This window comes from Pteronotus mesoamericanus, unplaced genomic scaffold (genome assembly GCF_021234165.1).
Source record: "Pteronotus mesoamericanus isolate MK-2021 breed Mesoamerican mustached bat unplaced genomic scaffold, CSHL_Meso_final contig_20, whole genome shotgun sequence".
Classification (NCBI taxonomy): Eukaryota; Metazoa; Chordata; class Mammalia; order Chiroptera; family Mormoopidae; genus Pteronotus; species Pteronotus mesoamericanus.
This window is the reverse complement of record NW_026555085.1, coordinates 25,167,291-25,183,911: the sequence shown is the minus strand read 5'-3', so window position 1 is coordinate 25,183,911 and position 16,621 is coordinate 25,167,291. Positions and strand designations below refer to the sequence as shown.

The window sequence follows — 16,621 nt, the reverse complement described above, 5'->3', positions numbered from 1 at the left end:
TATGTAGGAGTCACTTGCTTAGTTTCTGGAATTATTTCAAAATTAATAGTTACCTCTTAAATAGTATAGCTATAGATTAGGTGTGTCCGTGGCAGAAGGTGAGTGACTTCAGGGGCCTCCTGTATTGCCATCTTGAACATGAATTTTCAGTTTTGAGTCCTAGCCATGAACAATATCCATTCCTATTTGAATTTTGGTTCATCTGCTCCTGACCTAGAGACTGAAAAGCTAAGCACAGATTATAGTAGATTTATGGGCTGGGGAAGACTCAAATTAGAATTCAGTCTTCCTAAAAGTATTCGTAAACATCCAAGGATTTCAGCTGGGACTCCTGAAAGGCAAAACCTTAGGAGGATGTCCAAAGTAAAGAACAGATTATCCCTTACAAGGGCCGAAAGCATGCCTTAAACCAGCAGTCCGCAACCTCTTTGGCACCAGGGACCAGTTTCATGAAAGATAATTTTTCCATGGACTGGTGTAGGGGGATGGTTTCAGGATGATTTAAGTGCATTCCATGCAAGCTCACCTCCTGCTGTGCAGCCCAGTTCCTAACAGGCCTGGACTGGTCCATGGCCTGGAGTTTGGAGACCCCCACCTTAAACCACCCGAACCCCTCGATTGGATTAGAGTCATATTCTCCTGCCTAACTGCCTCACAGAAACAAATGTAAATCATTTGAGGGAAGAGAAATTAGTTCTGCATTTTTCTTCTGTATTCTGATGTTTAATCAAAAATTAGGAGGCAAATTGGAGATGAGATCAAAAAGCAGGGGGGGAAAATCAAACAATAGAAATAGAGCCACAGACAATACAATATTGGAATTAAACAGGGGCTTTAAAATAACTATGAAAGTTCATTCAAAACAATTTTTTATTGCTGTCCAATTACAGTTGTCCCCATTCCCCCCCATTACTCTCCCCTGCCCACCCTCCCCACACCTCCCGCATTCAGTCCTCCCCCGCCCCCGTTGTCCTTGTCCATGGCTCCTTTCTACCTGTCCCTTGACTTGCCCCTTTCCCCTCTTTCCCCCATTGTCTCCCTCCTCCCACCCCTCTGGTCACTGTCAGTTTGTTTTAAACTAATAATTAGATGGGGAATCTTAATAGAGGACTAGAAGTTATACAAAGAATCAAATGGATATTCTAGAACTAAAAAATTACAATAACAGAAATTAAAATCTCAATAGATAGAGTTAATAGCAGGTTTGATAACAGTAAAGAATTCATGAACTAATATACAGGCTGGTAGAATCATCATAAACTATGAAGTTTATGAAATTTTGTGCTATTGGTAAGCTAATAATTTAGGTTGCCAAGAATTTAGAGATGCTGGAAAAACAACATGAAAAATTCCTGGGCCAGGGACAAAGGTCTTTATTACTCAAGGCTTCAGACTCATTAGCTCATGTACTGTCCGTGGTTGCTTCTGCACCACACTCACTGAGTTGAGTGGTTGTTAGAAACTTCAGGCCCCATGGCTGATGATATTACTACCTGGGGTTAGAGGGTACATTAGGACAGCTCTGAAGTGCCTGCTCTTGGGTTGGCCTAAAAGAAGGATACACGAATAGACCTGGGGTGGGCTGTGTCCTTCCAACTTAAGTGGAAGGAATCAGCCTTTCTCATTCACTTTGTCCTCCTAAACAATGGATAACACCTCCACAAATAGGCTGCTTTTCCTAATGTAAGGAAAACGAAACCCAGAGGCTATATGCATTCCCTTTTGCCTTGGTGTTTTTTACAGCCTGCTATTTGAATATGGCGTAGAAGCTGTTTGTAACTCTGGCGCTTATCTTATTTTGATGAAATCAATTTACTAAGGATATTACATATGGATTTAAGTGGTATGCTTAGTACCAAGAAGTTGGTGTGTCCCAAAGCTTCTTCCTTCTTAACTAGTGATAGGGGCATCCACCATAATAGCACAGAGGCCTCGATGGGACACCAAATTGGAAAAATCCAAAGCTTCTTTCTGATTTCTACGGGACTAACAACCCACATATCGTCTTACGGGAGATGGATCACTGTGGTCTAGGGAGGGGGCCTGAATGAGATGAGAGGAAGAAGCCATGGGGTAGGTGAGGAAATAAAAGTGTAGAACTCTGACTGAGGCACAAGGACATATGTTCAGTATTCTTGAGAAGCTTATGGACAACACAAGGCATATAAAATTTCCCATAATTTTGTTTGCTAGTTCTGGTACTACTTTTTCTAGAGGATTGCATGATACCAAGGAAGCCACAGTTAGGAGAAATCCTGGTAGTAGAAACTCCTTATAATTTTGAGTCTGTAGTTTGCTTTTATTTAAAGATCTAAGAGTTATGAAATTTTTATTCTGTTGAGCACAATTAAGATATAATCGTCATCCTTTAACACAAGAAATATTCTATTGTAGGTCCAAATTTTATTTTGGGCAAGCTTTTCTTTAGATAAAATTTAATAGAACCTCCATATAATAGCTAACAGTTATTTAAAACAGTATCACGTCACACCATGTACAAAGCTTTTGATGTTATCTCATTTAATCTCACACCACATGTGATATGTAGGTAATATCCCAATTTTACAGATAAGACAATTGAAGCAAGAGGGTTAATTAACTTGACAAAGACAACAGAGAAGAGTTGGTCTAGCTGGGGACTGCAGTTTGGGCTGCTCAGCCATGGAACTGGTTCCAAGGCAACTCAGTGGGAAAACCAATAATGGCTAAGTGCACAGGCTGGAGTTATAGTCCCTGATATCAGCAGGGACTCTGTGCTCCAGCTCAGGGGACGTAACCTCTCACGTCTCATTTTATTGTTTAGGGAAAATGCAAAAGATTACTAATATCCACTTCCAGAGTGCCATGGCGGCACTGGATTTGACCTGCATGGAAGTGCTTTTAAAGTGTTTGCAGACTAGGTAGCACTCAGGCATCGTTGAAACATGGGTCCACGGAGGACATGTTAGGGTGCTTTCCACACATTGAAGCTCAGTTTGCCTCAGGCCTTCCCTTTAAAAGGACAGTAGGGCTCAATGACACCCTGTCAGCAGCTTTTCATACCAGTGTACGCCATGTATAGGAAATCCTCCAGTTTCACACTGAGCTTTCCTCCATCTCTCCTATTGGCTACAAAAGCACCAAGGTGAGGGGGTCAAAGGGTGAATCCACTGGTACTAGTTCACTTTACTAAACCTTATTTGACTGATGCCACCCCCCTCCCCCCGGCCTACTATAGTATAATGCTCATAACAAGATCACCCTAGGTAAGAATTCTTCAGAATGAATGCCCCTCCATCAGGAAGGACCCACCTATAACATGCGCTTGAAGGGCTGATTATCAAGTAACACCACCCGACATTTACTAAGTGTTGCCGTGAGTCAGGCAGTGTTCCAAGTGCTATAGCTGTAATGGCACTGCTCTAAAAGAACATTGTATTCTAATAGAATAACCCTTCAAATGGATGCAATTATTACTTTCCTTTCATAGGTGAAGCTAATTAAGCACAGGGAAATTAAGAAACTTGTCCCAGACTACATTGTAAGAGAGAGCCCCAGCCTGGGGCCCCAAGTCCATTCTACCCAATTTGTATGTTTTGGAAACTCTGAATTTGAGATTCCTGGGGGATAAATAACCACTCACTCTACACACGTTGCCTGAGTGTGCAAGATTTTGTTCATCACGCTAAAAAGTAGAGACAATGCTAATTATTAAGAATTCACATATGAAAATTACAGAGTTCCTGGACATAGTTTCTGCCTTTAAGAACTTCATAGTCCAATGAAGGGCAACGTAAGTAACTAGGTTGTTATAAACACAAGTACTGTGACAGAAACATGCTAGATGGCCTAAAAGGAACAGTGAACCTCTATGGGGTTTATCAGATAAGGCTGAAAGAATGTGTAACTGACCTGAGCCTTGGAGGAGAAACAGCAGTTAGCAGGACAAGGAATGGAAGGATGCTCCAGGCAGGAGAGGTAACAGAGGTGAGAGAGCCCACTGAATGTGCAGGGCAAGATTGTTTGGAACGGCTAAGTCACAGGGTCGGATGGTAGGAGGGAGGGTGAATGGCAATAGATGGGACTGGAGAGGTCAGCAGGGGTCAGGTCACCAAGGGTCTCATGCATGAAATCGTGGAGAGTTAGACTTCAAGGAAGTAAGGACGAGCTGTTTAAGAAGATAAACACTTTAGGGTAAAAAATTGGAAACGGGCACAGGGAAAGGCAAATGGAGACCAGGATAGTAAGATAAAAGGTCACTGTGGTAATACAAGCTCGAAGTGATGAGAGCAGAGGGGATGAGAGGAGAGGAAACCATTTAGGATTTCTCAGCCTGAGTACGACTGACATTTCAGGCGAGACATTTCTGCCGTAAGGGGCTGTCCTGTGAGTCGCAGGCTGCTCAGTGGCATTCTCGGCCTCTGAACCATTAGGTGCCAGCAACAAGCCCCTTATAGTCGTGACAATCCTGAATCTCTCCAGACACTACCAGATGGCCCCTGCAGGCAAAACTGCCCCCGGCTGAGATCCACGGGTTTATACACACTGGTATTAAATCAGAACCAACTGTTACTTGGATGTGTGAAGAAAGTGAAAAGTGAGAGAATGGTCAAGGTTAACTTTAGAACAGAATTTCTACAATGACAAACACATGGGATGAAAGAGAACAGGCTTGCTTTTGGACGCACTAGAGATACTGGTGGGACAACCTAATGGAGAGGCCCAAGCAGCAGTCAGACAGATGGGTCTGTGCTCAGAGAAACGTGAGCTGGAGACATAGATTAGGGAATTATCTGCACGTAGGTGGGAAGTAACACCATAGGAATGAATGACTTCACCCAGGGACACTCATGGAGAAGAGCACCTTCACCCAGGGACACTCATGGAGAAGAGCACCAGGCAGGAACCCTGAAGAGAACCACGCGTTAAGGATGGAAGAGGATTTATTAAATCACCATTCTGATTCTCAGCAATGAAAGTGAGTGTAGAAGAGAAGCATGCAGCATTGCATCCTTTTAGTCAGTAATGATCTTGGTGTCCTCTATGACCCAAGGGCAAGCTACAATTAAAAAAAAAAAAAAAAGGTTGGGGAAATTAGGAAAATTTGCATGAGATGGTCAGTTTTCTTATTACACAGAGTCTTAAATTACAGGTATCATTTGCTGAATTTATTTTCTCTCTATGCTTTCAGTGCAAAATGAAACAAAAATCAAAAACCGTTAAAGAGCCTCACAGTTCTATTAGGGTGAATGAATACCTTGAAATGCAGGGCTGAATTGGAAAATCCATCATCCATTTATTAGCAGCCTTGTTTCGCTACCTTGTCATCAATGTTCAAAAACAGTGCTGCAACTGAAGGCTCAGGGGAAATTCAGAAGCTTTATATACAGAGATATTCTTTAGCTTTTGATTAGGTTCTACAGTGATAATTCTTGGAGAAAATAAAATGTCAGGAAGCAATGGACAGAAAGAGCTTATGGGATAGAAGGCAAATCCAATAACGGGAAATACTATCACTTTTGGCAGGAAGGTCAGATGAACTGAGAAGATAATTTCCTAATAGATGACAAGATTGCCATAGAGTCCCAAGGCTAATTGCTTACCATGTCAATTATGGTGAAAAGCCTTAGACTTGGGCAATACCTGCCTCTCAAAAAGGAACTCAGCTTTGGAAAGAAGGCCAGCTGCTTTGGGTAAATAAGTGATTACCTGAATGTACGTGAGATACCCTTGTGAGAAATACTAGCTCTTGGGGCCCACAATATATTTGGAAGGCCCACTCCCTAATAGTGCTGTGCATCTTCCAAAAGGCCTGACTACCAGACAGGCACACCTATTCAAAATGCAGCATTCACACACTGCAGTTCTGTCTGTGCGTTCAAACAAAGACCACCCTCCCCCCAAAAAAAAGTTCTTAAAATAATTTCTCCACCTTACAGGGGGATATTTGCCATTTTTCTTTGCAACACAAGACCCAGCTTGCACAAACTCCACAGGGAGCACTGGACTGCCTTTCCAGTTCCTGCCCCTCTCGCCTCTGTGCCAACCTCCCTCCCTCCCTTTGCCAACATTAGAAGTTAACAAATGGATCTAATTATCACAGTGGTTTGAGGCTTCTCAACTTTTTTCCCCCTTCCAGCTGTAAAGATGTCCTCAGACTGAGCTTCACATTCAGAAGTGCTGTCAAACTTTACTTTAATGGGCACTTACATTTAATGTCAAGCTGATGCCTGTGGAAGACCTTGATTGAATTTGTAAACGGTAGACTCTACCCAAACCAGAACTTGAGAGTTGTCTTATTTTGTCTTTCAAGCTTAAATCCCAGATTTTTTTTTTCTCTTCTTTGCAAAGAATTACAGAAGTTTGCTTACAAAGACCCTGAGTGTCAGTAAGACAGCACAATGTAACAAGCAAAACACTCTGAATGCCTTGAGAGAAGAAATCTCTCTGCTTATTAAAATTCTGTATGAATTAAAGATGTTTCCCATTGCTTTATTTGGCTCCCTCTCATTCAAAATCTACAACTATTCACTTTTATGACTCTCTAATAATATAGGCGGTCCTCAAAAGTTTACTTAAAATCTTCCTAGTGATCTTTCATGTGCACTGCAGTTAAGAGTTGTGTACTCGACAGGCAGAGTAAGAAGCATTACGGAGAAACGATGAAAGAAATATGATAGGCCCTCCTTAACAATATCACTGCTTCAGCCAGCTACAAATTTCCAACCTAGTCTCTTTCCTCTCCTGTTTCTTCTTCCATCTCTGATAACCATACAGCCTCTCCTCTCTGAAGAAGTCGTAATAAACTAGAAGTTAAAAGACCTGGAAGACTCACATTCTTTTTCATTGGCCATTGTTTTGAAAAGAGGCTGCAGGCTTTTGATTTTTCTTTTGGGTTCTTCCTACATCATTCGATTCAAACAGGTCTGCTTTCAAAGAAAACAAATCAAAATTGTCAAGAGCTGTGAAGCATGAAAAATAAATTGCTTTTTCCAACTCCAAAAAGCACCAAAAAGACATTAATTTCTGTCATCTTACATACACCTCTTACCCCTATCCTCTAATCTATAGACTTCACAAAATATTTATATATTCTTCTGTATAATACATGACAGGAGATCAAGCCTTATTACAAAGAAATTGAACTTGTAATACAACTAATATTTAAACTAGTGTTATTTTGCAGTTTGACTAGAAACATATAAAACATTCAAGTAGGATGATAAATTCTTGGGGCTGCCAGTGTAAAATAGTCAGCTAAGACACATATACTGTGCTGTTAATGGTTCTGTCCTTTTTGCTGGTGGGAGCATGGGCTTCATAAAGCAGGCGAACATGAGGCAGTAGAAAAAGATAGCCTTGCAAAATGTTGCCACATATGAAATATCTTGTCATAAGATTTCTCACTGAATTACAGCAGTGAGACTGCTTCTAATATTTCCCTTCTTTTTAATACAACAGAGACCTACATTTCTGTGCTTGGCTTTCTAAAGCTAATTTAATTCTGTGGTTAAAACAGCCCCATGCAGCACTTGTTCTTAACATTAAAAAAAAAAATACTCGTGGTTTTGCAGTTCATGGATAAAGTTGGTAGGCAATCATCAGATTCCTGTTGAGAACTATAAATGATAAAAAGAATAGCAGATGGTTTCAGAAGGGAGAAATTTATAAGGGTAATTTGTAATGGAATAATAGTATTTTCCAAACTAGGTAATAATAATTCATGAAGACAAGTAAAGGTTCAGATGGTATTTCATTAAATTATATATTACAAAATATTCCAAGAAATCTTTGCACAGCAGCTTAAAGTAAAAACCTGATCAGCTGGCATTTTTAGCTTCCAACAATCTGATCCTGTTTATATCCTTTTCATGTTGCTGCAGTTTTCCACAGGATTTAAAACAGGGTGCTTCTAACAGTCCATTTTTCTGAAGATAGTGTCCTCTTTTACTTTAGTTAGTATCAGATTCAAGAAGATAAAGGGAAAGTACTCTTTTTCGCCAGGAAAAGAGGACTGAAATAGACTGCTATTTTTACATAATCCAAGGTAACAGATGAGGAAAGTTTACATTTCCACCTGGCTCTTCCTTCTTAGAGCCCCCAGGCCCCCATGTGAGCAGGACCAATGGGAGGAAACGCATTAGACAAGGGCCTCCAAGAGGACATTGCTGTGCAGGGCATAAAGTGCATCACCTGCTTGCCAAAGGCAGGCAAAAGGAGCAGCGTAGGACTCTGTATGCCTGTAATTGTCCACAACATTTACTAAATCCCACGGCAGGCGCTGGAAGGAGGAGGTGACTATAAATATCAGAATACTCATTACTTAGCTTAATGAATTTACTAAACCTATTTGGCAAAGCAGCAACCGCAGAATCAATGAGGTATGAAAGTTAGAGGGTGGAATGGAGAAAACACCTGACTTTCCTTGCAACCTTCTTTAGCAATTGTCTATTCCTTGTGAACCCAACCCCAGAGTGAATGGAAAATGATAGCAGATAAGGAGTTAGTGTCATTTTATATAATAAAACACTTCTATTCATTAATTATATAGCTGACTACAAATTTCATTTATCATAATTCACAGTTCATTTCAGTAGAGTTTGTTGCCACTCAAAAGGGCAAAAGCTCTCCTTGCTGATACAAAATAACCACAAATAGGCATATCAAGAAGAAGAAGAAAAAAAATCTTCACTGGTAATTGATGTGTCGGATATTCCAAAATACCACTTTAAAAATGAAGGTAATGTCTAATTTGTCATATGACTTCTGCAATTATACACAGACACACTCATTTACATTTTGATATTTATTAACAAAAATGATCCAAAAACAGTTGGATCAAAATTACAATGATGAGGGTTAAAATAAAAGTTGTTTTCACTGTATTGCTTCTAGGGGACTGCAACCAGTCTAGAAAGCTGTATTATCTCCTAAAACAGGACTTAAAACACACCATTTTAAGTGTCAGATTTCAAGAAAAAATTTTCTTCCCTATTGTTAAAGCAAAATATGGTAGAGGTCTATGTTTTTACCTGCAAACCTGCTTGAGACATAGATGAATTGGGGTGGGGCGCAGGGAGAAGTTAAACAAAAAGGGTAAAAACGAAAAAGCAGGAAGTGAAAGCTAGTGAGGAAAAAGGGTCACGAATCATTCACTGAAGTAATCTTCTAGTCCCTCCATGTCCATTTCCAGGGAGGAATTCAGAGAGGCCAGCGCAGATGACGCATCCTTGGTTTTCTGGACGTTTGGTTTGGGTTGAGGGGTTTCTGGCTGGATGGATTCCTTCTTGATGTCTTTACCACCATTTAGAATCTTCTGGCTCTCGATAAAAAATTGATTAGGATGATTCAAAGAAAAGCCACAATCGTCCACCTACATAGGGAAGTGAATGTACATCACATTAATACATAGCTAAAGTATACATAAAAAGGCTTCAAAAGCTGTCCCAGACATCATTCAAAATCTATTTAATACCTGAAACATGGGCCCTAGCAGTTCTCATTCATAACACTCAGTCCGCGACCTACATTGCATTCAGAGGGACCTTCAACCACTACCTGAATATGAATGAGTCCTGCATTTATATTTCTAGCCCAATCCTCTGCATTTAGCTCCAGTTCCCTAACCATCTAGTTCCACATCCAATTCCTTACTCAACATCTTGGGTGGCTGAAAGGCAGTTCCAAGCAAAATGCCTGGCACATTGTCTGTAATAGGTATTTGTTGTTAAAGAAAAGCAAGAAGGATCTTTAAACACTCCAGAATCACAGGGAATAAGTATAAACACAGAACACCATTTTGATACCACTTACATTTGGAGCTTATTTATAAGTTTGGCATAGGTAATCCCAGTAAGTATAGTAGAAACTCTGAAAAATCAACCTGATTTAATGTTAATTTCTTCATTCTAATCTTGAACTTTCTCTGCTCTTTGTATAGAAAATCTCCTTTTCATTATTTTCATTGTCACTTTATGAAACCATGACCAGGCTCATTGTTTTATGCAATTCTTTTCTTAAATACTATCACTCAACTTGAAATTAAATTTTGAATATCATTTCAAATTACCCATTACTCTCTGCTTTTAGTACTCAATGAGCATTCAAATAGGTATAAATTAAAAGGTATCAATACCTTTTTTATTTGAAGACTCAGTGAGCACAACTTCATCTACATTTTGATTCTAAAATTTACTAATGGTGAACAAAAATATACTCCTTCATAGTAACTAAGTTACTTAATGCCTTTATGTGCCAGCCATTGTTCTAAGCAGCATAAACACACAGACACACACTCCTTTGCACACGTGCAGGTGTACCTGTATACCCAGTTAACTTCCACAGGAGGCCTCTGAGGGAAGGCTGTCAATACTTTCCAAGTTTTTCTGATGAGGCCTCCATAAAAGGGAGACATTAAGTAACTTGTCCAAGAGCACTTAGCTCTTGGAGATGGGATATGACTTACTGTCCATGCTCCCAACTGTATGCTCAGCTGCCTTGCTCTTGTGCCAAGGTCAATACTTCCACATTGCATTCATTCACTAAAACTTGTAAACTTTTACTAACTCTTCGTGTTTTACATTGGGGCATGGCATAGGAGCAAGGTGACAGTTACAATGAAGTTTCTCCTGAGTGTGAACCTCCTGCGTGAGTCACTTTCTTCAAATTCAACCAATGGGTCAGACTGAGTTAGTCGATCACTTGTAAGACAGCCTAATTCAAATCCCCACCCTCCCTCCCTCTGCTGTTGGAATCGCCAACAAAAAATACCATTTTGCTTGAATTAGTTATTTTGTTGGTTTTTGTTGTTGTTGTAAGGAGGGTATTTTCACTTCATTTTTTTTATAAATTGAGAAATCATTACACTTCTTTTGGTCATTTGTCTTATATTTATCAACCTTTTTATGTCTCTTTGTACTAAAGTAATTTGCAAAAAGTGGATATCTACTAAATATTTGGTAAGTTGGACACAGAACTAACCAGAGTATACCAGCGATACTTTTAACATTAATTGAAGACTTAGTATGTATAAGGCCATGTTATAAACTAGTGGTTTTTCAGCATATAAGGATGTATTTGACTAAGACTAACACAAAAGAAATTTCCAGCCTAATAAGTTATATACTTAAAAATCTCTATCAAGAATGAAAAAGTGACAGGGGCCACAGATGAAGGCCTATTATACTCTAATCACATTAAAGAGGCATTCTGGCTGGGGAAGATCAAGGAAGGCTTTGTGAAGGAGGTACTTGGTGTATAAATTAAGTCTAGAAAGATGGAGAAAGTGAAAAGCTGATGATGAAGTCAAGGTCAATACAGGCAGCAGGACCACATGAACAAAGTAAAGAGGGAGTGTCCCAGGAAAGGAAGTGGTTCAGATGGCCACAGGTTGGACACCCCTGGAACTTAGACCTAGTCCAGTAGGCAACAGGGAGTCATTCAGAATCCTTACAAAGGAACATGATGTGATTAGAGCTTGTATAATCTTACAGTTGATTAAAATGGATTCGTAGGAAGTTAAAGGACCTGCTGTCATGGTCCAGAATGAACCCTCCTAACAGGTGAACCAATAAATAGAAATAAAGTCTTTTCCAGTAATACTCAGTACTCTAGGATTCTCTGATTCTCTTTAGTCAATTGTTGATACAATTTGGGCCAATAATTTTACTGTAACTTCAGTGTACAGCAGATTGGTAGTCTACAGAATGATTTAAGAGTTATTACCCAGATAACTAAACAAATTTTTATCTGCTACTTTGCTGCTTAATTTCAAAATGTTTCCTAAATGTTTTATAATACATCTATGATTTTTATTAACAATGCAGTAATTTGTGAACTATTTTATTAGATTCATTTTCATCTAATTCATTAAAAACTGGGAGACTGAATTAAAAGTTTGCATTATACAAAGTATTTCATGGGAAGTCAGTCTACTGCCTAGCAAATTTCAGTCAGGAGGCTGATGTTTTATAAGTAAAGAACATTATATTGGAAAGATCTTGGGGTTCCTGTAAATTGAACTTCTCCCATGTACAGATTAGGAAACAGAGGCCTAAAGAGATTACATAGTTTATGCAAAGTCATAGAAGTAGGAATTGATTCGGTCTGAATTAGAATTTAGGCTTTTTGACTAAATCACTTACTTGCTCTAAAATTTGTTTTATGCAAAATTAAATAAACGTACAATCTTATCATTATAAATATGATTTTTAGAGCTAAACCTGGCTATAATGATTATAAAAAAACATAGTGATGTTATTTCATAGAAAAAGAATCTAGCACCATGTGCTATAATTACATATTATATTTACACTTTGCTTCAAGTTGTTAAAATTTTTGATACATCCATCCAGAAAAGATGACTCTGTGGATTAAACTGAATTATTAGAGTTCGGTGTGGACAAAAAGATATATGGTCTTCTTTATAAGCCTCAGTTTCCTCATCAATGAAATGGACATAATATATCAGAGGACTGCTATAGGGAGAACCCAAGAGAGAAACAATGTAAAAATGAAGAGTTGTTGGTTCTATGAATTCTGAATTAAATGTTTGGAAAGACTCAAGAAAGGTGCCACTTAAAAAAATAATAAGTTGAAATCCTAAAAGAGAGGGGACAAGATTATGTTGATTTGCATGCATCTTTAAGTTCCTTTTCCACTTTAAAGAAACCCACCTGGAACTTGATAAGGATGTATTATGGGTATCATTATGAAAAAAAAGATGAGATTGAATGCCAATCCCAAAACTTTACTCAACAAAAGATTCTGTCCTTACCTCAAAAGATTAGCAAGTAAATGACATTTAAGTGTTTAACTTTTATAAATCCCCATTTTAATTAATACTCTTCTTAACAAATTAAAACAGTGCCAAGTCTTGAAAGAGGGCCTATATCAGGATTCTTTGATGATATATGAAAGTTTTTCAATTTTCTCTCTTAGGTCTACAGTTGCCCTTTCTTAACTCATTTTGTCAAGTTCATATTACTGAACTTATGGTCTATTAAGTTACCTGATAGCATAAAGAAATTATGAAGAATTCCCTTCTGTTTAATGCATTGTATTTTTGTCTAGGATGGACTGTCTTTTGAGCATTTCTTTCACTTTTATTTTGGCGAAAGAAAGTGTACAGCAGTTTGCGAATAACTTTTGTTATAATATTGATGAGATGCTACAGGGACCTAATTCTTGTTTATATAATTAGCCTATGGTAAAATTGGTTTCTCTTAAACTTACAGGTTGTTTTGCTTAAAGTCACAGAACCTATTGAAGACATTAAGTGACATTATTAAATGTAAAGTTCCCATTCAGTTTCTTTCCATCTCATTCAAGAAAATAAATTTAGGGTTTTTGGGGTGGAAGGCGAGGAACATAAACAGAATGAAAATAAATTTTATTTTAAATCAAATTAGAAAAAAATAGAGGAAGTTACTCCCATTTCACTTATTTCTGCTTACAAGTCAGTAGCTTTTTCCTTTACCCCTCATTTAAAAAAAAAAAAAAAAAAAAGTCTGTTTCATTCTGGATTTGGAAATAGTAAGGCTTTTCACAATTTTGCCTGCTGTGAATCTTGTGTTTCTTTCCTTGCCTTTTTTTCTTGTTCTGTTGCTATTGGTTATGTTTTCTTTTGGGGTTGATGATTTCTTATTATGTTTTGTACATTTTGTTGCATACTGGGAGAGAGAAATTCTGTAATGCACTTTCACTATGCCATATTAGCTTGGAATTCCCAAAGAATTATAAAGGATCTAAAACAAGATCAGTATAGGTGGAGTCTAGAAGAAGGGGGTGGGGTGGAGGACTCTATAGACTACATTATAGATTGGGGATTTCATCTTACAAGCCATCAGGAAACCTTTTAAGGTTTTTAAAAAACGTGTTACTGAAATGACCAGATTCGTCTTTTTAAAGATCACTCTAGCAACTGTGTGGAGGAGAAAGAAGTGGAATTATGTGTGTGTGGCGCGGGGGGAGAAGCTTGGAGGGGGATGCTGGGAGTGAGTGAGGAAGCTGCCGCAGTGATCCACGTGAGAGAGGAGGGTGGCTTCTAGCCCAGTATTCTAACTGATATTCATAACAATGACCCTGAGTTATTATTAAAAAACTTAATTGTATTTGGTATATCCTGCTTAAAATTGCAGGAAAGTATGTGACAGATTTTAACAAGATATCTGTAGAGATTTAGATGGTTGCAAAAAACTTATGCTCAGCTGTCTGGAAAATAAGTATTCAAAATGATCCCATGACTAAAGAGGCCTATTTCTAAAGAGATTATTTTCTGTTAAAATTCAGCTTAATGCACACAAGGCCTAGTGTTGTCATTTACAATGGAGTGTGCTGAAAGAAAGTATAAAATATTGCTCCCTAAAAATAGTGAAGAAAACAGTTTTCAAACAGGCCAGCTTCTGACATCTACTAAGTGAATCTCTCAAACATTTGCTTGGAATCAACACATTTGCAGACGGTGACCTTCACATAAACGTAGTCTCATATTTCTGCCATGGCAAATGTAGATTTTGAAGGAATGAAAGCAATATTGTTTTACCTATGGGATGTTTGGGTTTTAATCAAGAGGTTTTTGCAATGACAGCTTATAATGAGGCAGCTGGTATTACCAAGAAAGCCATATGGAACCATCACAGTGCTGCTGTAAATGGTATCAATTAACTGGTTTATTTTCAGAACTTTTATTAAAGTGAGTTTGATTATAGAGGCCTCGGGAAAACAAACATAGGGGTTTTTTGTTGTTGTTGTTGTTGTTGTTTTTTGCAGAGGGGAGGGGCAGGTAGAATGGCAGAAACCTAACAATAAAAATTGTGTTTTTAAATTAAATTAGAAAGAATAATAAGTGGAGATATTCACAACTAAAACCTATAATGGGACATCCAGTGAACACAAATAGCCTTTTTATTTCATTGATTAATATGTGGTTTAAGTTAGACTATTTCTACATGTCGGAGGATTTAGACATGTGTCTTTTCAATGTCTTCATTAATCTAAGGAAGGTTTTTAAAATTGACAATAGTAGTACTACTCTTGTAGGAATAATTAATGGGAAAGAAACTACAAAAACAATTGAGAACTAAACAAAAACCTTTTTAGTGAATATCTCACAAAATCAATGTTTAAATCTAACTTTCATCTTATTAAAAAGGAAAGAACTTGAAATAATAGATCTTAATTTGTTAAAGTTCTGAGCCCTCTTAATTAAAATTATCCACAAATAATTAAAAGCATATACAAAATAAAATTCTCAAGCTGAGCAAGCAAATTAAGGAATACACTCTTCAGGGGAAAGAATCATGTTAAAACTGGTGCAGTAAATATCAAACACTGTTTATCTGGTAAAATTCTGATAAAACTAATAAGAATCTGTTTACTATTCTATTGACATTTAGTTCTTTAAATTTTGTAAAAATAGATTTTTATTTAATAATTTTTTAACTGCAGTTGGCATTCAATATTATACTAGTTTCACCTATGAAGTGATTACCCAGGTAAGTCCAGTGCACACTTGGCACCACACAGTTACTATAATATTATTGACTTTATTCTCTATGTTGTATTTTACATTCTTTTGACTATTTTGTAACTACCAATTTGTATTTCCTAATCCTTCACCTTTTTCGCCCAGCCCCTCAACTCCCTTCCTATCTGGCAACCATCAATTTCTTCTCTGTATCTATGAGTTTGTTTCTATTTTATTTGTTAATTTGTTCTTTACGTTCCACATATAAGTGGAATCATACGGTATTTGTCTTTCTCTGACTTATTTCACTTAGCATAATAATCACTAGGTCCATCCATGCTTGCAAATGGTAATACTTCATTCTTTTTTATGTCCAAGTAATAATATTCCATGGTTCATAAGTATCACCTTCCCCTTTATACACTCATCTACTGACAAACACTTATGTGGCTTCCATATGTTGGCTATTGTAAATAACGTTGACATGTTTTCAAACTGGTGTTTTGGCTTTTTCAAATATAAACCTAGAAGTGGGATTGCTGGGTCATATGATAGTTCTATTTTTAATTATTTGAGCAACCTCCATACTGTTTTTCCATAGTGGCTGCACCAATTTACAACCCCACCAACAGTGCATGAAGGTTTTCTTTCCTGCATTTCCTCACCAATGCTTGTTTGTAGATTTACTAATAACCATTCTGACAGATGTGAGGTAATATCTCAATGTGGTTTTAACCTGCATTTACCTGATGATTAGTAACCTTGGTCTTCTTTTCATATGTCTGTTGGCCATTTGTATGTCCTCTTTGTGAAAGTGTCTATTCGGGTCCTCTAGCCATTTTGTAAATTGCATTGTTTGTTTGTTTGCTTGGTTGAATTAAGTTCCTTATATATTAAGGATATTAACCCCTTACTATATGTATCTATCATTTGTGAGTATCTTCTCCCATTCAGTAGGGTGTCTTTTTGTTTTGTTGGCGGTTTCCTCTGCTGTGTGAAATCTTTTTAGTTTCATGTAGTCCAATTTATTTTTTTTTCTTTTGTTTCCCTTGCCCGAGGAGACTTATTATGTTGAGAGTTTACTGCCTGTGTTTTCTTCTAGGGGTTTTATGGTTTCCAGTCTTATGATTATGTCTTCAATCCATTTTTGAATTTATTCTTATATATGGTGTAAGT

The 16,621-nt window shown here is 37.7% G+C and overlaps 1 protein-coding gene across 1 annotated transcript in view; it reads right to left on the bottom strand.

The window, feature by feature from the left end:
* Positions 1–8,846: 8,846 nt before the first annotated feature.
* Positions 8,847–16,621, bottom strand: part of PRIM2 (DNA primase subunit 2) — a 276,122-nt gene continuing 268,347 nt past the window's right edge. Inside the window, exon 13 of the mRNA XM_054569539.1 lies at positions 8,847–9,352. Coding sequence (XP_054425514.1) covers positions 9,128–9,352 — 225 coding nt within the window. The 3' untranslated portion in view covers positions 8,847–9,127. The remainder of the gene's footprint in view (positions 9,353–16,621) is intronic.